Source organism: Clarias gariepinus, chromosome 5, assembly GCF_024256425.1.
Source record: "Clarias gariepinus isolate MV-2021 ecotype Netherlands chromosome 5, CGAR_prim_01v2, whole genome shotgun sequence".
Taxonomy (NCBI): Eukaryota; Metazoa; Chordata; class Actinopteri; order Siluriformes; family Clariidae; genus Clarias; species Clarias gariepinus.
Window position 1 is genome coordinate 17,407,226 of NC_071104.1, and position 22,493 is coordinate 17,429,718.

The window sequence follows — 22,493 nt, forward strand, 5'->3', positions numbered from 1 at the left end:
AGTGAATGATGTGCACTTCATTTGTTGGTCTCAGAGACATACAACTAACTGTTTTGTTTTTTTTTGAAGGTTTTTTTCCATTATTTGTCCTATTTGGTTCATATGTTCATCTTCAGCTTTATACATTCATTTACACATTCACGTTCATTCACAACTAGGTGCGATTTACTGTAGCCCTTCTGCCTGCTGGGATGTTTTTGAGAGTTGATAGGTAGCCCACATGGACATGGGAAACTCCACATGGACGGTAACCCAGGGTCAGGATCGTAATGAGGGCCCTGAAGGTGCAAGGCAGCAACACTACCCACTGGAGATACAATCTGAAGATGGACTGGTTGAACTTCATCCACTAGCACCCAGCTAACTGAGCTAACTTTACTTACTGCATCATGTATTACCTAGAATCTTTCACTAAGCATGATTGTGTGTGCCAAATACATCTGCTGTCACAGGTGCACTTAAGTGAAGTTGATCCTATAAGCACTTGCTAATGGTTATGCACTGAAATGAATTCACTCTCTGCACTCTCCTACAAAAGCTTGGGATTTCAATTATGGAACGTTTGCTTAATTCTGTGCCTTTAGCTCAGACAGATGTAACCACAGTGTGCAAATAAATGAAGTCATAACGCTGGCTTAATTAGAAGTGCATTTCTCTCTTTCTTTGTAATTATGAATAAAATGTGAATGTGGTAATGTGCTTTTAATGTACTTTATCTGCTGTGTTGACTCATCTTAATCCGAGAGCTGTTTTAACTCATACAGAACAAGTGAGTTATTATAGAAGTGAGTAACTCAGTTACTGCATTATTGTAATTTCAAGCAGAATGTAAACATATGGAGTTTCTGAAGTGACATGGAGGTTAATTTTTTTTTTTTTTTTAATAAAGAGTGGCTATGAAGTGCCTAAATAATCTGCTAATTGATGCTACAAGTTAATAATTGAGCCCCCATGGTCACAGCATCACTTACTCAGTCATAGTCTATACCGCTTTATCCTGTGTACAGGGTCACAGGGGGCCTGGCGCCTACCCCAGGAGACTTAGGGCTCGAGACGGTACACCCTAGACACGGTACCAATCCATCATAGAGCACGCACACACATACTATGGGCCTATATATATATATATATATATATATATATATATATATATGCGGTTAGGGCTATAACCTGCATGTCTTTGGAATGTGGGAGAAAACCGGAGCACCAGGAGAAGCCACAGCCATGAATTGTGTAACTTTGGCTTCATATTTTGTGGGAATATATATTTAATATGTTCTCTTCAATTAACTATTTGGAGCATAGAATGTGTATCCACTTACAGTGAACAGGCTAGTTGCGTCCATGGCAAAATGTCAATGGTCAAGTAAGTCTTTAAGCATTGCTCCAAGATTGAAGTAAAATCAATCTCTATGTTAAGATGGCTGTAGCCACGATTGTCTTATCCAATAAGTATCTGAAATACAATAGCTGCTTCAAGTGGCCATGAACCAGAGTTTAAGAAAAGCATGGCCTTATTCTACGCCCTTGTTATTTGTGTCACCTCAGCAGCACCATATACTGTAACTCAAAATTGCACTATATACAAACAACCCGGATTTTGGAAAAGGTGGGAGGTTCTTTTAATTTGAATAAAATGAAACTAAAAACTTTAACACTTTTAAATTAGATGATTTAATATTTTGTTCACAATAGAACATAGAGAACTTACATTCTTAAAAAAAAAAAAAAGTTTTAAACTTTTATCCTCTAAATGAGCTCATTTCAAATTTGATCCCTGCTACAGGGCTCAAAAAAGTTAGGACGGGGCAACAAAGCTGAAAAAGCAAGAAATTTTCAAAAAATACAGCTGGGAAAACATCTAGCACTAGGTCTTAGAGAGGCAAGAAGTCTCAGAAGTAAAGATGGGCAGAGAATCTCCAATTTGTGAAAGAGTGAGTAAAAGGATTGTGGAATACTTTAAAAAAGTCAAATTGCAAAGGCTTTGCAAATCCTCTCATCTGCAGTGCATAACATCAAAAAAATTAGAAAAACTGGAGAAATTTCTGTGTATACGTAACAAGGCCAAAAACGTTTGTTGGGTGTCCGTGGTCTCTGGGCCCTCATCGACATGATTTTGGGATTGACATTACTAAATGGTCCCAGAAATACTTCTAAAAACCACTGTCAGTAAACACGATTCACCATGCATGGTCCAGAAGCGCCGTCGTGTCCCGTGGGCCAGGACTCATTTAAGGCCACGTCCCCACTTACAGCAGCTGGGAGATTTTTATCTGCGGTTTTGGCCTTTCGTTTACATGTAAACGCTGTTTGGGTTGTTAAACTGAGCTTTTGGAAAACTCCTTCCAAAGCTATGATCTTTCAAAGCTCCATTGTCAGTGGAGAAGATTTCAAGATGTCAAGATTTTGTCTTGTTGTAACATCACCTAGTGTGCCGATCATATCATTGTCTGTGTCCTAGTCTCCTTGATTTGAACTTTGTTTATAAGGATATTTTGTGCAGTGGTGGACTTACGTACAATAAACTAGTGACTGAGTTAATGTTTTAACTTTTTACATGCGTGTACATACACGTGCAGTTACTCACACATTACGTTAACAAACAGGTGCCTGAATGTACTACCAAGCTTATTGCTACTACATACAAAACTCTGAGGACACAGACCCCGCAGACAGTGACAGTGGTTTAGGACGAGACCCATCAGACTTCTACAAAGAGCAACTGGTAAAGGCGTTTTGTCTAGGCTTCAGATTAGCCCTCTGTTGACTAAGGAGGCTCCTGACAGAACTTAACAGGGCATTTTGCCTTTTCATGTGGACAAAGATATTTTTAAAACATAGGTCATGTGGACAGAACTATTTATTTATATATTTTATCCCCTGCTACTTGTGGACATGGCCTAAAATGCAATGCAAAGCTGACAGTATATATATATATATATATATATATATATATGTATGTATACTGTATATACACACAAACACACATCAAACATACATCAAACAGCCATAACACTATAACATTATTACCACATGCCTAATATTGAGTAGGCCCCCTTTTTGCCAGCATAACAGTGATGACACCTTTCTATCACAACCATCATTAACCTTTTCATCTACACTAGCACTTCTATTGGTTTGGACTACACGGGCCAGCCTTTACTCACCATGTGTATCAGTATGCCTTGGCCACCCATGACCCTGTCGCCAGTTCTTCCTTTTATCACCTTGTCGAAGTCACTCAAATGCTTATGCTTGCTCATTTTTTCTGCTTCCAACCCATCAACTTTAGCAGGACAAAAGCTTCACCTGCTGCCTAATATATCCCATCTACTTCCAGCTGCCACTGTAATGAAATATTGTAAATGTAGCTACTGTGAGAAGGGCCAATTTGTAATAGCTAGACAACTGTATCAGAGCAACTCCAAAACTGCAGCTTTTGTGGGCTGCAGTGGTCAGGATCTACCAAAAGTGATCCAAGGGAGGAAAACAGGTGACCTAGCAACAGGACCATGGGTGTCCAAAGTTCACTGATGCACAAGAGAAGAGAAGGTTGCCTGTGTAGTCTGATCCAGTAAAAGAGATATTGTAGCTCGAATTGAGGAAAAGGTTAATGCTGGTTGCTACTCAATATTAAGCGAGTAACCATAATGTTATATATATATATATTTGAACATGATAAATATATGCCTCTCTTTATGGACGGTCACATGATAGCAGTAACGATGGTGCTGGTAATGGTCTTTAGAGAAAACGTAATACTATACATTGCTGTCATAATTCAGTTCAAGTTTTTAAAGCTTGTACCCATGATAAAGCCAGATTTCTGATCTTGGCTGACAAGAGTGGAACCTATCTTGGTCTTCTGCTGTTGTAACCATCCAGTGTTTAATGTTGTATGCGTGCTGAGATGTTCTGCTGTTCATTCTGGTTTTAAAGACCACTCATTTACAGTAAATTAGTATATCCTTCCTGGCAGCTTGAACAAACCTGGCCAATTTCTTCTAACCACACCACTTCTTCATTCCATTGTTAGCATTGTGTATCTGACACATGATTGGCTGGTTTAGTAACTGCTTGAATGTCCAGGTGTACAGGTGTAACTATTAAGGTAGATGTGAGTATGTAGGAGGGCGGCACGGTGGTGTAGTGGTTAGCACTGTCACCTTGCACCTCCAGAGTCCGGGTTCGATTCCCGGCCAGGCTCGATTCCTGTCTCTGTGTGCATGGTTTGCATGTTCTCCCCGTGCTTGGTGGGTTTCCTATGGGTACTCCGGTCTTCTTCCACATTCCAAAGACATGCAGGTAAGGTAAATGTGACGTTCCCAAATTGCCCGTAGTGTGTGTATGTGTGTGTGCGCCCTGCGACCCTGAATACAGAATAAAGTGGTATAGAAGATGAGTAAATGAACATCTCATTCCATCTCATTCTCATTCCATTCCATTGACTGTTGTTGTTCACGCAGCCAAACGAGCAGTTGTAAGGTGAGCGACTGATGTCAAATAAGGAATCCTGTGGGTCTGGTTTGCTGCAACGGTTCCCTGCGCCAGACACTCAAGTTCTTTCACTCCATCCTTAGCAAATAATGAATAATGTTGTCATGCTAGAACAAGGACGGGCCTCTTAGTTCCAGCCACAGAGAAAATGTTGAGGGATTCTAAACAAGTGTGTGTTATGTAAAATCCATTTTCTTTATTTAAGATATTTTACACATTTTTGCAGTGTGTAGACTTTTTCTACCTTCTGCTGAATATAAGCTCAAACTCCATCCACGTCTTTCCCAATGTGTCAAAATCGAACAATTTTCATGTTGTTTTGCTCAAGTCTAAAAAAAAATAAAAAATCCAAAATTCCCAAGCCTTGACTTGACAGCTAGTTCGTTCCTGCAGACCCGAAATTTCTCTCGTCTATTTGTCAATATGTTTTGTCTTATTTCTTGTTGTTGTGGCTGCTCTCAGCCTTTTTTATATTCCTGTCTTGCCATATCTTTATAATGTTCATCTGACTGGTTCATTGTTGAGTTACAGTATATCAGTCACAGCTCTTGTTCATACATTCTCACGAACAGTCCTGAATGTTTACTCCTAAAAATAGGTTCAGGCTTGTTAAATGCAACAGTTCTGCAATTAAATCAATATTTGACAAAGTACATTCTCTTCTAATAAAAAAAAAAAAAAAAAACACCTAACTAAACACACAAGCAAACATTTTCTGCACTTTCCATTAGATGATCTTTAAACGGTATGGTAAGGTGGAACTTAAAGAATTAAATTATATGAAAATTTGACTCTGATGTTCTTTCTGATGATGATACTGAGAATGCTGTTAATTGCTTTTACAGTTAGATTTTTTCTAATATGCCACATTAGAAACATTACAAAGTTAGATTATGTGAGAAAATGCATAATGCCAAATGTAATGCAAAACTTTTTTTTGTATTAAATGAAAAAGGCTGTTCAAATTGCACATTCTGATACAGCCTTCATTGTCATGAAAGACTGAAAGTGTGTGCAGACTTCTGCTTTAACTAGGGCATCTCTGCCATCACATAAACATAACTATGGCCTGAGGCTTATCAGTGCTCCTGTGCAGGAATAGATTAACACAGAGATCATTTCCATGATTCATTTGATTCGAATGTACATTTATTCATAGTGTACGAGGACTGTAGTCGAAGTACTGCAAAAGTGGCCTTACTTTTTTATTAACAGACACAGGTCGCTCAAATTGTACATGTCGGTAGAGTAACTCTTCCTCCATGCTAAGATACGACTCAAAATAGTCTCCATCACAAGAGATGCATCTGAACTAACTCTTGAATCCTCTTTTACTGTTGTTGGTGTCCCAGGGGGAGACCTGCCACTGAGATGGAGGGGATTTTACAAAAAAGGATTTGAGAGTCGGGTTCAACAATAGTGCAAATGCATGGCTTGTGATGGAGACTTTGTTAAGTTGTACTTTTATATAAAAAGGAAGAGTAGTAACATTATCTATCTATCTATCTATCTATCTATCTATCTATCTATCCATCTATCCATCTATCTATCCATCCATCCATCCATCCATCCATCCATCCACACACCTACCTACCTTTTTCTGCCTAACAAAAAGTTATTAACGGACATAGGTCGTCAAAAGGTTATTCACGCTTTTGCGTTACTTTGGGTACAGCCCTTATACAATATGGAAAAATGCACATTTAAATTAAATACCTTTTAAAAATAATCCCTGGGTTATTTTATTCCTGACCAGGAGCACTGATAAGCCTCAGGTCATATTTATGTTTGTGTGATGGCACTGCTTACTGCCCTAGTTAAGGGAGAAGCCTGCACACACTTCCAGTCTTTCACAACACCCGAGGCTGTGCGCGAGGGCCGTGGATGTGCGACCAAAATGAATAAATCAACAAGAACTTATTTATTTATATGGATTTTTATTGTTTAACCAAAATGTCCTATGGCTAATTCTTCCTAAAGAGGATGTTCGAGCCAGAGGGCACTGTTTACTGACTTTACCTCCACACTACAGGGATTCTTCCAGCACCTGTGACCTGTATTCCTCTCACCAGTCTGTGTGCTGTGTGTTCTCCCAGAGAGCCTTGCGTCTGTTCCAGGCAGTTGTATTCAGTCTCTCTATGCTGAGGTTTCTCCTGTGTTTCATCACCATCTGTGCTCACCTCCATCCTCCCTCTGTCAGCATTATTCTACCATTTCCCTGGCAGTAAAAGGGTTTGTTGTATAAAATTGAGCACTTTATGGGATTCTGTTTATTTCTGTATTATAGTAGAATAGTGGAAGAGTTGCTCAAGCAAGATGTGTACGGATTCCTATAATAAGCCTACTTAGTTTTCATGATAGTGTTCCATAGTACCATGCTATAGCATGTGTACAACTATATGAAAGTAGAACCCGTGGTAGAACCATGTACTATAGTGTGCCCATGTACAGTATGTATATATCAGCATGTACCATGCTTCTGTCAAAAATACCATGTTGTTTATAATTAACATGTTTATGGGTTTATTTAGGTGGATGGTGGCTTAGTGGTTAGCACTGTCGCCTTGCACCTTCAGGGTCCGGGTTCGATTAAAGCCTTGGGTGTCTGTGTGTATAGAGTTTGCATGTTTTCCCTATGCTTGGTGAGTTTCCTCCAGGTACTCTGGTTTCCTCCCACAGTCCGAAGACATGCAGATTAGGCTAATTGCTGTTTCCAAATTGCCTTTAGTGTGTGTGAATGCATGTGTGAATGATAACAGTAGGTACTACCATTGTTGTCAAAATGGGAAGAAATGCAGTGGTCACCATCGGCTTGTACTTCCCCTTGTTGGACTACAGAGGTTTCTATATGGAGATGATGTATGAACTGGTAACCGTGTAGAACTGTGTACCATAGTGTGGCACATGTACTATCTCTGAACGTACCATTCTCCTGGTCTACCATGGTACCTAAAGTAAAATCTCTGTGGGTTTAAGAAATCATAAGAAAGCTGTTGAATAAATACTGAAAATGGTCTACCAGTTTAAACAGCTCTGTCTTTTTTTCTTTTTTTTTTGGTATATCCGACATTTACTTGACTACTTTATATTGAAAATTAAAGTTGATATTTCGAAAAGGACTAGGTTCAATTAAACCACAGCACAGCATTTTACTTCATGCTTTAGGCATGTGATGAAACCCAAGCTCATTTTTACTGACAAAATGATGTGCTGCTTTTTTTTAATGTCTCTGATCAGCAGACTTTTGTGGATGATTCAATTTCTCCTTGTCCTTGTATCATAGAATCTAGAGAAACACCTTAATGGGTGAAGAAATTATGTAAGTACAGACAACATCTGCCATCTGCTGGCTGATTTATGGCATTATTTTTTGAGGACGACATAATATTAATTGAACACAACAATTTTGAATTTAACTTAATCAAATTAAGTCAAATGTACTGTATAGGTTAGTAATCTGTAAAAAAATATATATATATATTAGTATCTTATTTATCTTATAATTTATTTACGAGGTATACAGACTTTATAAATATAAGTTCTATAATGGTATCAGTCTTTGTTTCAATAAATATTTTAATATAAAATTTCCACAGCAGCAGGTGCTTACGTTACCAAGGTAACGCGCGGAGGAAGTGACGTCTGTGCTGGTGACGTTTCAGGGAGTTTCAAATTATGAATTTTATTAGTGGAGGGAGCAGGGAGCACCCTCTGAAGTACACTGTGGAATGGAACGCAGCCTTAAATGTTTGAACGCAGCTAAATCTTTTCTGATTGGCTGACGGAGAGAAACGTCATCAAGACTGAGTCTGCGATTCATAACACTACTAGCCGCGGCGAATAGGAACGTTTACTTTTAATTTGTTCTCGAAAATGGAAAGAGTTCTTTGTGAGCGACACGGTAAGTACAGTGGTGGTGATAGTAGCAGTAGGAGGAGGATTAAACTAGTGTATAGAATCTAGCAGGTTTAGTTAATGAAGAGCCGCTAGAAGAGACCGGTGTTCTTAACATTAGCAACCTTCACTTTAAGACAGTGCTAAGCTAAGCTAAGCTAGACATCTCTCTCCACTGCTGCTAAGCTAACCTGGCATTCCTTGTTCAGGAAACATTTGCTTTCTGAAGACTGGTGTGAAAGAAGGGCCGAATAAGGGTAAAAGTTTCTATGTTTGCGCCGGGAGGGATCCGACCCCGTGTGATTTCACACTGCCTGCTGAGTGAGTCCACAGAACTCCAGTCTTAATGCACTGTTTTCGACTTACTGGTGTAACTGGTGTATGAACGCAGTGCCTCTGTCATTCTCAGACTTCCACCTTCCCACTGTCTCCGCCATGAAGATGCCGTGGTTGAACTCCAGACCTTAATGCACAGTGCAGCACAGGACACATACAGGTAGCCTGTTCTCACCATGTGCACAGTGACGTCATGGGTTAACATTGTTGCTCTTTTTAATAGAACTACTTTTCATCACAATTCTAGGCTGTTATACCGTTGCCTATTAGGGAAGAAAGAAGGACAGAAGTGGTGTGGGAGTGTTCCATGGACCGAGGTAAAACATTGTTGTTGTTTTTGTTCTTTCCACATGCCCACTATGTGACAGGAGATACCTGACAAAGAAAATAATGACTAAAGGCTATAAGTGTTTTTAGAATCAGCAATTCTAAAGCAAACACAAATTTTACTAATAATTTTCTTGGAATGTTTTACTCTTTCGCAGTGATGAGATCCATCCCAAAAATGTGCAATAAATTTGCACTTTATTACTTCTAGGACTTGCCGAACCAAAAATGTGTGGTTGTTATAAATTATAAACCAGAATATCAAGCATACAGTTTAAAAGCTTCACTAGTTTACAGTAATAAGGTGTGTATATGTGTCACACATGTACACACCATTACACCTGTCAAAGCGGTCTAATTAAATTTCATCAGTCGGTGCAACTAAGGCATTGGTGCCTCAATGGCAGGTTTCTCGGCTACCATGCGGAAAGCCCGGGTTCGATTCGCAAGCCCAGATAAAAATGAGAGGGTTGCATTAGGAAGTTGTCATGCGGATCTGGTTGGCCGCTGTGGCGATCCCTCGATGGGAGTAGCTGGAAGACCAACAACAACACTGTGCAACTAAACACAAAACGTGTTCTTGTTTATGACATTTACACTGAGGGTGAAATGAACTGGATGGTTATTGGTGCAGCTTTAATTACATATTGTTTATAAATATCTAGTTTGCTTATTTTGGATGACATAAAACAGATCTTTTATGTAACAGAAAAGAACAAAAAACTTGCTTTATTGAATGTCACTATCACACTGCAGATGTCTTGCATAACTTGATAACAAAAGCAAAAGAGTAGACTCAATCAGTAAGAATATGCCTGGAGCTTAAAAACTCATACTGTATTAAGAAAACGCAATTGGAGCTTGTTATACGTTACTGTACTGTAACTTTAGCAGTAAAAGTTTAAAGAGGAATCTTGACCTTTGTATGAATGTAAAATTTACAGAAAGGCACTCAAAAGAATGTTTCGTCAGAGAACAAAAAACAACCTTCCAGTCTGCCTCCTGTTAAAAATCCTTTCAAAGACCCGGGGAAAGAATACAGAAGTTCAGAGTGGAGAAAGATTCAAGAAGGAGCGACGAAGATGTTGGAAAAATCCGTAGAAAGCGAGAGCGCTAGGAGAAGCAGTGATGATGATAAAATTCAGCAAAAGAAAGCAGAGAAAGAATCTGACGGCCAAAGAAACTCGAACAGTACAAACGCAAGGGAGGGAGAGATAGTGAGTTCTGTGGATTCTGAATCCTGGAGAGACAAAAAACTTCCACCTGGCATGAAAGTAAAGAAGCGAGCATCTGATGAGGACAGGAAATTGCACAACAGTACTGAGGGTGCTACAAAGGGAGCAGAAGCTATTAAAGATTCTTACAACAGTAGTAGTAGTAATTGTGAAAGTGTTAATGAACAGCAAACTGAGAAAGAGACTAAATCGCAGAACTCTCAAAGCTGTAACAAAGAGGAAAGAGCAACTTTACAGCAAAACCCTCAAAAGAAATCTCAGGGACAAAGTCCTCATTTAACCTCCATGAAGACATCTATATCGAAGACAGACACAGAGCCAGGCAATATTACTCAAAATCCTCCAAAAACAGGCAGTCAGACCAGCTCAGGAACAATAGTAGAAGCTGTTTCAGCTTCACTGAAGCCTGCTATGAATGATGCTCAAAAGAAAACAGTACAGTCGCCCTATGGAGACTGGAGTGATGATGATGATGATGTACAGCTGGTCTCAGTTCAGCCGGCCTTTCAGCAGACTTCTTCAGCTCCAGCTGCACCTTTGCAGAAAACCCTTACCTCATACCCAGGGTTCCAGCTTATGTCAAAGGGCAAAAGTCAAGAGGAAGACCCCAGAGCAATTCACAACCAGCTTACTACCCAACTTAAACAAAAGAAGGTACTGTTAGTGTGCTTCATTCGGTTTCTCTCTCTCTCTCTTTTTTTTTTTTTTTTTGGAAAAAATAAAAATCTAAAACTTTTGTCCAAATGCTTTCTTAATATCTTATAACAATCTTTGTTTTCTATCTCTGTGTTTAGGCAACTCTGTCATCAGTTAATGTGTCTGCTCTGCCTGATAAAGGAGAGAGGCTGAAGAGCCAAGTGAAGCAGTTGGAAGAGGCTCTGGAATCTTTAAGCTTGACCAAGGATGCTCTTACTGGTGAGACACTGACTGAGTGTACAGACGGCTTTACTTGCCCATGTAGAGAAAGGATTTACTCTAAAGGGATACAGACTTATTTTGTTAGGAGAGGTCCTTTCCAAAGTGTCATTGTGTCCCAAACTGCAGCACATCTCTTTGTGTGTGTATAATTGAGTCCTATAGTATACTCTTACAGTCAAGATTTTGAAATGGCAGAGCTCTATAAACACCATCTGAGGGCATTACTTTCAAAGGACTGCCATTTATCCCTCTTGCATAGTTACATATGCTTGTAGAATCTGCCCTATGATGCCTTGAAACTGTCCAGGCAACTTATGGTGGTCAATCCCCTAACTTCTTTGTGCATGTTATTCACTATATTAAGTGGCTTTCATTGTCACTTTTAACCATAAGCAGTTAAAGTTTCTAATTCAGCCAGGATAACTACTTGTGTAGTTCTGTGTTGCTACAAAAAAACAAGACTACACATATCTAAAATTATACTAAAAGAACTCTAAACTGAAGTCAACAACTATCTCTTTAGTTTGTAACAATCATGGTGACTAAAGTTTCAAGATCTTGAAAATCTTGTACTACTCATTTAAATCTTGCGGTCACTGTCTTGCATATTTCAGGAGCATGGTAAACCTATATCTTATGTGGTGGGAATCAAATACTAATTTGTAGACTAATTAAAAACTAATCTGTTGGACTTTTGAAAATCATTGTTTACTCTTCTGAAGTGATCAAGATTTTTTGTGTCTTGTTACTACTAGACAATTAGTAAATAATATGAATTGAATTGAATATAAATGACTGAAAGCATAGACATCTTGAATAATCTGTTCCCAGAGACCCAAGATGCTGAAAGTAATGCCCAGCAGAATCCCAAACCCAGTTCCAATCCTTTTAACCGTGCAGGCGGCACTATTCTCCTGGCAAAGCCACCAGTCCATTTTCAACCAAACTCCTCTACTAGTTCACTGGGACTACAGCTCAGTCAGGGCTACTCACAGATGTTTGGAGGTAATTCAGTTTAGTCCTTTTCTTAGAAACATGTATAGTGTGTAATATAGCTGTCGTTAACGCTGTGTCCTGTTTATTCGCAGTGAATCCTCAAAACCAAGCATTCTATGGTGGCAGGATGACCGAAGACAGACTGCTTGCTGTGCGCAATGCCACAACAGAGGCGATTGATCACCTTCACCACTCACTGGAGTCTTGCCCTTCTACAGATACAGAGGCTCAGGATCCCAAAGGAATAAAGGTAAGAGACGATACTTAACAATTGGGAATGTGTTACATTTAAGATAAAGAGAAGTGTATTATGGTAACAGTAGTAATAGATTTAGACATGATGTAAGACTGGAATTGATCTTCTACATTTCAGGTCCAGTTGTTGCCTCATCAGAGAAGAGCCCTGGCTTGGCTGCTATGGAGAGAAACCCAAAAACCCTGTGGGGGTATTCTCGGTATGACATAATTTCTCAAGTTAATACATGTCAATATATAAGGTAACATAATCAGGTTAACCATGGCATTAATTGAGCGGTGTGCTCGCACTGTTGCTAAATTAAAGAATAGATTTTTAAATAAAAGGGAGTTTTTAGAATGTTAAAGGTATTAAGTTTTCAAATGAAATGTCTAGTAATCTTTAGTAATTACTTTATCTTTCCATTTGCATGATGCGTTTATTTAAATTTGGTGAAAAAAAGATAACCTTGTAAATGGACACAGGTGTACTTTACTCCCTGTACAGTATATCCACTTTGGAAATATAATTAATTGTTTAGCAAATATAAAATATTTTTTTCAAGATGATTTAACTAAATACACAGAAATTTTTCACTAACTTTTATTTCTCCTGCGAATACATCGATAAAATTTTTTAAAACGTTTTTATTACTCCAATCGATTGTATCTTTATATCATTTGTTTTTTTTCATGATGTAACACTCTGTTCCAAGGAACAGTAATCTTAATGGGCTATGCATGTGTATTTTATCTTTTATTATTGCAGCGGATGACATGGGTCTGGGGAAAACCCTCACCATGATCGCTCTCATTCTCTCCCAAAAGAAGAAAGAAGAGAAAGATACTAAGCTGGAGGGATGGATTTCCAAGACTGGTAAGCACTCCTGCACAGTGTTGTGGAAATTGCATGCCTGGTTATATAGCTGTTGTGTATGTCTGTGTGCATATCTGTTGTGTGCTAGCTTCTTCCTATTATTCTCAGATTGGGAATGTATGCATTTTCTACAGTATGCTATACTGTGGTTACGTATTAAAAGTATCATATGATCTTGTTAGATTCTATGTTGGTGGCATCCCAGGGAACTTTAATCATCTGTCCTGCCTCTCTGGTGCATCACTGGAAGAAGGAGATCGAGAAGCATGTGAAGAGCAGTCGCTTAAGTGTGTATCTCTACCATGGGCCTAACCGACAGAAGAGCGCAAGCATGTAATACTGTTAACCAAGAGGTTTTTTGCTTTCTCTGATTATCTGACTTCCTAGCGGGCTATTACTCAACTTTCTTCACTCTCTCTACTAGATTGGCAGAACATGATGTAGTGGTCACAACATACACCCTGGTTTCTAAAGAGATCCCGGTTCAGAAAGAAGATGCAGAAAAGCCCAGTCAGGACTCTGAGCCTGTGGTATGATAAACCAACTGCATAAATGATAGGCACTGTGTGACAGTCAATTGTGTGTTTTATGGGAAGTCTTATGGTAACTAACTTAAATCAGGATCTTAAACTTTAGTAACTGATAACAATTTGAGGTTGTTCAGCTCAATAAACTCACTCATTTACTCACATCGGGGTGTGTGTGTGTGTGTGTGTGCGTGCAAGATATGGGAAAAAAGTTGGGGTTTTTTTTTTTGGGGGGGACACATATAGCCACACTAACTACAAAATCCAAAATGTATTTTATTATTATTATTTTTTATTTCTTAATTTATTTAGAAAAACATTTGGGAAAAGTTGCTATTTTCTATCTTACTGCAGCTGGTGCAGTCTAATTTTGTTTAGAATTGTAACAAAATCGGAGAAAAAACATTTTTAAAGCTTATAAATGTTAATATATTTAAGAAAACTGATTTCTTTTCTTTTTTTTTTTTACTGTACCATATATTTCCTTTTAGGTTTCTAAAATAAGCTTGCATTTGTAAACTAATTCAAATTTGCCCACGCATTCCTTCTGTATCTCTATGCCTAGGGGTCTGAGCTGCCACCTCTCCTGCGTGTAGCCTGGGCTCGTGTGGTTCTTGATGAGGCCCACAATGTCAAGAACCCCAAAGTGCAGACCTCCATGGCTGTGTGTAAGCTGCGGGCCAAAGCACGCTGGGCCGTCACAGGCACGCCCATCCAGAACAACTTGCTGGATATGTACTCGCTGCTGAAGTATAACTCTCTCTGTACCCCAGTGCAGTTTCATTTCTGTTAATCACCGGAAGTTTTACTGTTAGTAATGTTATTTAATGCTTAAATGTGTTGTAGATTTTTAAGATGCTCTCCGTTTGATGAGTACAAGCTGTGGAAGGCTCAGGTAGACAATGGCTCTAAGAGGGGAGGAGAGAGACTTAACATTCTCACCAGGTCCCTGCTGCTGCGCAGGACTAAGGACCAGCTGGACTCTACAGGCAAGCCTCTGGTGTGTACTGCAGTGTATTTTTCTTTTAACTGTAGAGGTTTTACTTGAGGATGATGAAGAATAGCTTGAAGTGACTCAATTCCAATTTTCACCTAATGTGATAGATTTTAGGGCTGTCTGAACACACACATCTGATGTTTTTTAAAACTGAAATCCTATACACTCTATACTATCCTATATATTGTAAGTAGCTTTATTTAGCTATATAATCCTCTTTTGCACTCTCTGAATGTTCACGAAAACGACTTCATTCACAGACAGATGGCCTTCTTTAAAATGATTGCACCTTTACTGTGACTAAAAGTCTCATCACTGTACTTGTCTTCGGTTTTACACCTTCATTCACAACAAATTACAACATAAGTTCCGGTTTGACGCACCTTATATTTTTAGGAATAATGAGATTTGTGAATATACTCATTTTATATCCAGAGGCAATTTAAAGGTCAGCAAATATTGACCATGTCCACTCTGTTGTGGCCCCCGCATTAGTTTTACACAGTTGAGAGAAAAAAACTGGCATTGGCCATATTCTGCAGACACATGGCAGGTCGGAAAGAAATGTCATGTACATACATCATATGCCGGACATCTGTAGACATCTGACCATCACACCCCACCCCTGTGTACATACCCCATTCCAGATTTATTAGTTCCAATCCACGTGCAAAGGCATTCTAGACAATTGTGACTTCCCACTTTGTGACAGCAATGTGGAGAATAACTGCTTGTGGGTGCGATGCTCAAGCGGCCATATAATGTAACTTTTAATTAATAGTTGCCATCTAAGTAAAGCTTAACATCTCTCTTATTGTTCTGTGGTAGGTGGCTCTCCCTGACCGAAGCTGTCAAGTTCACAGGGTAAAACTGTCTCAGGATGAGCAGTCTGTTTACGATGTGGTGTTTGCACAGTCCAGGTAAGGTTAAACACATTATAAACCTCCCTGGCAATAAAGTCACACACTACATCAAATATCGAGTTTATACGAATATATTTGATTCCCCTCAGGTCCACTCTCCAGTCCTATCTGAAGAGGCATGAAGGAAAAGACAGTAAACAAGGAGATGTTGGCAATCCCTTTGAGAAAGGTTTAGAGAATTTTCTTTTCTTTTTTTATTTATTCATTTTTATCCACATCAGAATTCAAATTCCAGTCTTACCTATTTATGAGCGTTGTATGTGTGTTCCAGTTGCGCAGGAGTTCGGGATGTCCCAGCGGGATTCTGTGTCGTCTTCTCAGCAACCTCAGGTTTCAAGCACCATCCATATCCTGTCCCTGTTGCTGCGCCTCAGACAGTGCTGCTGTCACCTATCCTTGCTGAAGAAGGTCCCTTTCTCAAACACACACATTGTAAACACACACACAGTGCCTTGTTGGTCAGTTTTATCATGATCATGTTTCTATATGTTTATTGGTCAGACGCTGGATCAGACTGAGCTGCAGGGAGATGGGATTTCTCTTTCTCTGGAGGAGCAGCTACTTGCTCTGTCTCTGTCTGAATCCTCTGACTCAGACCCCAAAGCCACCGTTTCTCTCAACGGCAGCCGTTTCCGCTCCGAGATTTTTGAGGAGAGCCGAGAAAGCACTAAGGTGAGATTTGTCTTTCAACTCCTTTGGGTAAAAATAATAGCTATTTTCAATATGATGGTGTATGTTAATTTTCTCGAACCATGGATTAACTAAGTCTGATGCATTTATTAGATGTTGCATTATATTTCTTGTCCTTCAGATTTCAGCCGTCCTCACAGAGTTAAAAGAAATCCGTAAGAAAAATCAGAAAAGGTAGGCATTCTCTTTACAGTCCTGTTATCTCTGATTAATATACAGAACATTGATCATTGCGTTTCTATTATGGGTTGTCGTGATGGTACGACGTGAAACTAACAGGTATGTGTGTTGGCAGTGTGATTGTGTCCCAGTGGACGAGTATGCTGCACATTGTAAGCATTCACTTAAAAACGCTGGATCTGCACTACAGTGTCATTGATGGTACAGTAAACCCTAAGCGACGCATGGACCTGGTGGAAGAGTTTAATACTAACCCCAAAGGACCTCAGGTGTGTTTCTCTGCAAGGCAAAGATAAAGCTTTAGAGATGCTGATCTCTAAATGAAAGGCATTAGGGCCATAACAACAAGCCACAAGGCTAATTATTTAAAGATCATTAGAATGTCATGTACCCAAATTGTATTTTAAAATTTAAAATACTTTCATTGCATGTGTGTGAAATGAGGCATTATCTGAAAATGTTTGTGTGTCACAGGTAATGCTCGTGTCATTATGTGCTGGAGGAGTAGGTATTAATCTGACAGGTGGAAACCATCTGTTCCTTATAGACATGCACTGGTAAGACTTTATACAAATCCATTACCTTTAACAAAGACTTGTGGCATAGTTCTGTTTCCTAATACAGCTATGAAGGAACAGTACAGGATAATTTACTCTAAATGCCCCAGAATTTTCTGAAATAACTCTGATTATGGTGAAGCGATCTGAAACCCCCAACACATACACACACACACAAAAAAACACTGTATATCTTCATGTATGTGTAATCAATGGCATTACATGCAATCCTGGAAGTCACCTCCGTTTTCTGCCAGACAAATTTTGACACAGTGCTCCATGTTAAGCAACAGTTGTCTGGTGCCCACCTTATCGGTCTGGGCATCCAGGGGCATCCCAGCGTGTTCCAAGCTCCATATATCGAGGAACACATTGTATGTCATGTACATCAAATTGCTTCGTCCTATCGAGAGTTATTACAGAATATTTAGGGCCTCTTTCAAATGAATCACCCTGTACTTTCTAATGAAAGTCACCCTGTACTACCCTGTACCAGCAGCAAGACACGGGTTTATATCAATACACCTGTGCTAGTACATTATTATATCTATAGCGACACCTTGCTCAGGGCAAGTATGGCAGATGGGCCTTATAATCTAAATTTACTAAATAAAAATTGTTTGTTTTTTTAAGAGTGAATGAGTAGCTATTAAGGGACCAGCTGTTTACATCTGTTATAGTGTAAATGCCGACAGAAGCAAACCAGCTGTTATTGTAAAATAACCCCCTTGGGTAGTAACAGTAACTCTACTTTGTGTCCTCAGCATTGATTATTTTTATATTACAGCATTCCCTGTTTGTTTGTTTTTTCCTTTTCTTCTTCTTTATCTGTCTAGTTGGTAGTGGGGAGAGAAAAGTGTAGCTTTGGGTAATTTAGGCATTGGGTTTCATGACAGCATAAATTCCATTTAGTGTGTAATTTGTTGTTCCTTAATGCTGTCCATTAGACTCCCCTATTCTATTAAACTGTTGTAATTATGGGCTGTTGGGGCAGAGGAAATGGATATCAGTGTCTTAAAGGATTTTGCAGTGAATTTTAAATTACTGTGTTTAAAAAGAATTTAAGAAGGAGATACTATTACAGGAATCCTGCACTGGAAGACCAGGCCTGTGACAGAATCTACAGAGTGGGACAACACCGTGATGTCACCATTCACAGGTGAGCCTCACATTTCCTGTGTTCTTGTAACTTATAACGTTTGTTAGTAGTAAATATATTGTTATTACTGGGGTTTAAGCATTTTTTTAATAAAACGGTCAAAACATGGTAAAAATAAATTTTCAGATAGGATCATATTAAACCATTTTTCGTAATACTTAATACTTCTTATTTCCATATCCATCATTCTTTTTTGCAAATATGCATAGACATTTATATTTTTATCAGATAAAAAATGTTATGTCCTTTTTATGTAGTGTCCATAACTTTATTGAATTAAAATCTTTTAATGATCTTAATTGTCATTTAGATTTCACATAGCAAGACATAAAAAAGTGTATTATTTTAAAATGCAAAATTGTTCAGATATTGCAACATTGCAACATGAATTTGACATGGTTATTTACACTACATATTTTTTTACTTGAAAAAAATCTTAATTTTGCAATTTTAAAAATATAAATAATTTGTATTTTAAATTATTATTGTTTGAAGTGAGACAGTATAACGCTAAACAGTGGCCATTTTTGGGCACCTAAAAAATAATCTCTCTAAAACAGCTGAAATTAACTTGAAATTTTTAAGAAAGCAAAAAAAAGTCACTTTCATGTTGCAAAAACTTCAAAAGTAGATCCTTCGGCACACATTTTCTGTATTATACAGTGGGGCAAAAAAGTTTTTATTTATTTATGGTGGAATCTAAGTATTTGGTCAATAACAAAATTTCATCTCAATACTTTGTTATATACCTTTTTGGCAATGACAGAGGTCAAACGTTTTCTCTGAGTCTTGGCTAGGTTTTCACACACTGTTGCTGGTATTTTGGCCCATTCCTCCATGCAGATCTCCTCTAGAGCAGTCATGTTTTGGGGCTGTCGTTGGGCAACACGGACTTTGTACGGTGTGTTTGGGATCATTGTCATGCTGAAAGACCCATCCACGTCTTATCTTCAATGCCCTTGCTGATGGAAGGAGGTTTTCACTTAAAATCTCACGATACATGGCCCCATTCATTCTTTCCTTTACATGGATCAGTCGTCCTGGTCCCTTTGCAGAAAACCAGTCCCAAAGCATGATGTTTTCACCCCCATGCTTCACAGTAGGTATAGTGTTCTTTAGATGCACCTCAGCATTCTTTCTCCTCCAAACACGAAGTTTTATTTTGGTTTTATCTGAGCATATGACATTCTCCCAATCCTCTTCTGGGTCATCCAAATGCTCTCTAGCAAACCTCAGACGGGACTGGACATGTACTGGCTTAAGCAGGGGGACACGTCTGGCACTGCAGGATTTGAGTCCCTGGCGGCGCAGTGTGTTACTGGTGGTAGCCTTTGTTACTTTGGTCCCAGCTCTCTGCAGGTCATTCACTAGGTCTCCCAGTGTGGTCCTGGGATTTTTTCTTGTGATCATTTTAAACCCCATGGGGTGGGATCTTGCGTGGAGCCCCAGATAGAGGGAGATTATAAGTGGTCTTAGATGTCTTCAATTTTCTAATAATTCCTTCCACATTTGATTTCTTCACACCAAGCTGCTTACCTATTGCAGATTCAGTCTTCCCAGCCTGGTGCAGGTCTACAATTTTGGTCTTTGGTCTTGACCATAGTGGAGTTTGGAGTGTGACTGTTTGAGTTTGTGGACAGGTGTTTTTTATACTGATAACAGATGCCATTAATACAGGTGACGAGTGGAGGACAGAGGAGCCTCTTAAAGAAGTTGTTACAGGTCTGTAAGAGCCAGAAATCTTGCTTGTTTGTAGGTGACCAAATACTTATTTTACAGAGGAATTTATCAATGAATTCATTAAAAACCCTACAATGTGTTTTTCCCCCCTTATTTTGTCTCTCATAGGTCTCTGTCATTTTTTTTTAAGTTCAAGAACTTGCACAATTGGTGGCTAACTTAATACTTTTTTTGCCCCACTGTATGTACAACATTAAAAAATTAAATCAGTTTTGTTTTTTTTGCATGAGCAGGAATTTAAGAAGCGCATGTTGGCTTGATGAATAGCTTTTGTTGCCATAACTCAAAAGCATATCTTTACAGGTTTGTGTGTGAGGGCACAGTGGAGGATAAAATCTCCTCTTTACAAGAGAAGAAGAAGGAGCTGGCCCAGAAAGTCCTGTCTGGAACTGGGTCCTCTTTCACCAAACTCTCATTGGCAGACCTCAGGGTTATCTTTGGTGTGTAACCTGTGACTTCGCTACAATCAACAGGTCACCGCTGAGGGCTTGTTGAGTTACGTCTCGCACTTTTATCAATGCCTTACATATGTATGATTGCCTTGTGCCAATGCCTAAACTGTATCATAATGTTTCTTTTTTTTATTTTAAATAAATATTTTCTGACCGAAACAATAATAATAAACCACTGTTTCTCTGGGAACTTATACTGAATATCCTGTTTTAGGACCAGTCCACTGTTTCAGTCTCCATAAAGTATGAGGGGCATTCAAATAACAGAATACACAGAATAAAACTACCTTCATTTCTTTATATAATCACCTGTTACACTAATTAACTTATCCCAGCATTTCACCAGTGCTTAAGATGTTTCTCAGTTTTCTGGGACTGCTTCTTTTACACCTGAAATACTGTCTTACAATGAGCTCCTTTAATGGAAATGTTTTGGAGCAAGGTTAAGACTATACAGTAGGGATGCACCGAAATTTCGGCCGCTGAAAATTTTCGGCTGAAATAGCATTATCGGTTTCGGCCGAAACGTAAGAAAGCGCCGAAAATAAAAGCCGAAATTGTCGCCACGCCTCTCCCATCCTCCCGTCTCGTTCGCGCTGTCATTACGCATCAAACACGGAGTATGCCGGCGGTTTGGAAGCACTTGGAAGCAAGTTTTGTTATTGTTAAACAGCCTTATTACTGTCATTTATTATCAATAAAAGTTTTATTGCTTAATTAATTTGTAGTTTTTTTAATACAAACAAAAAGAAAATATTTTAAACATGTTTTTTAATGAAGCCATTTTCGGTTTCGGTATCGGTTTTCGGCCAAGTGCATCCAAAAATTTCGGTTTCGTTTTCGGCCCAGAGTTTTCATTTCGGTGCATCCTTACTATACAGGGGATGAGGCAGTAACTCCCAGCCGAGTTCCTGTAATGTGCAAGTGGTGAATGATCATGTGTGCAGTTCGTACAGACTGAGGCGTCTTTTCTGCAGATTGGCAAAGTTATCTGTCAGTTTTCCATTACTGCGGCCTATACGTCTGTGCTTGAAATCTTCTGCAAATTGAACACCTCTTATAGAAATTCATGTTAGATATTTCTGATGTTTAAACAGAATACTGTCCATTACGCGAATTTAGCCAGAATAACATGTTTGGAAGTATCAGATTTTATGAGGATTATATAGGAATGTACAGGGCAGTATTTTTAAAAGCTTACAGCTTGTAATTAGGAGAGTGCTTCTACAGAAAGGTAAATTCAATACTCTTAAAACAGAAAATAAGTATGCATTACAGGCTTAAATACATTTAAGTCTGATTAATATTTCTCTATTTTAAAACAAATATTGTAATTGTGTCACATCTAAAATATAAAACTGTATTGTAAAATAAAAAACTATTTGTATTGCTTGTGTCAAATTTTAATTTTACAATAGAAGCAGTTAAACCCAGGGCTCTTTGGGTTTTTTTCTGTTCAACACCTATGTTCAAGATGTTTTAGTGCCATCTATTGGCACTGATGTGCTATATACACATCATGTGACATGATGTGCTATTTGGAATTCTGTTTTTTTGGTATGTGTTTTTTTGCCTTTCTGGACCTATCCACATGTATCTCTTCATAAAAGACCACTCAGTTTTTGATTGGATTTGGTTGCCAGATTTGCTTTCCTCACTGCTTATTGTCATAAGGGTAACCTCGGAATGTGAAGTTACAAACCATATAAGATACGTTTGTGAAATGGTCACAAACTCATGCTGTGCCATTCTGTCAGAACAGGCTACATTTTAATCACAGGTTTGCTAACTTGGATAGATATTTTTCACCATGACCTGTACTAGAAATGAACAAATACCATACTTATTCCTGCATCTTTGAATTCATTAAATAACAGGGTTTACAAAATCTGTAATCTCCAGATTTCCAAACAAATGCGAACTTTAAGCATCTGCCATTCTGTAAATATATATT

At 38.7% G+C, this 22,493-nt stretch overlaps 1 protein-coding gene across 2 annotated transcripts; it reads left to right on the forward strand.

Moving 5' to 3' along the window:
* The first annotated feature begins 8,304 nt into the window (after window positions 1-8,304).
* Window positions 8,305-20,729, forward strand: ttf2 (transcription termination factor, RNA polymerase II). Of its 2 annotated transcripts, none has more exons than XM_053497454.1 (23): window positions 8,305-8,398; window positions 8,601-8,712; window positions 8,801-8,887; window positions 8,975-9,044; window positions 9,999-10,943; window positions 11,084-11,204; window positions 12,039-12,212; window positions 12,296-12,453; window positions 12,577-12,658; window positions 13,207-13,314; window positions 13,497-13,647; window positions 13,739-13,844; window positions 14,407-14,591; window positions 14,688-14,841; window positions 15,667-15,758; window positions 15,851-15,930; window positions 16,033-16,169; window positions 16,263-16,433; window positions 16,573-16,625; window positions 16,747-16,900; window positions 17,106-17,188; window positions 18,273-18,347; window positions 20,391-20,729. In XM_053497454.1, exons 1-23 carry the CDS (start codon window positions 8,371-8,373, stop codon window positions 20,533-20,535), a joined length of 3,471 nt encoding a protein of 1,156 aa, XP_053353429.1. In that variant the 5' UTR covers window positions 8,305-8,370; the 3' UTR covers window positions 20,536-20,729. The 2 variants fall into 2 exon arrangements, with proteins under 2 accessions (XP_053353429.1, XP_053353428.1); XM_053497453.1 differs by having other exon boundaries at window positions 12,039-12,211; window positions 12,292-12,453.
* Window positions 20,730-22,493: the final 1,764 nt, after the last annotated feature.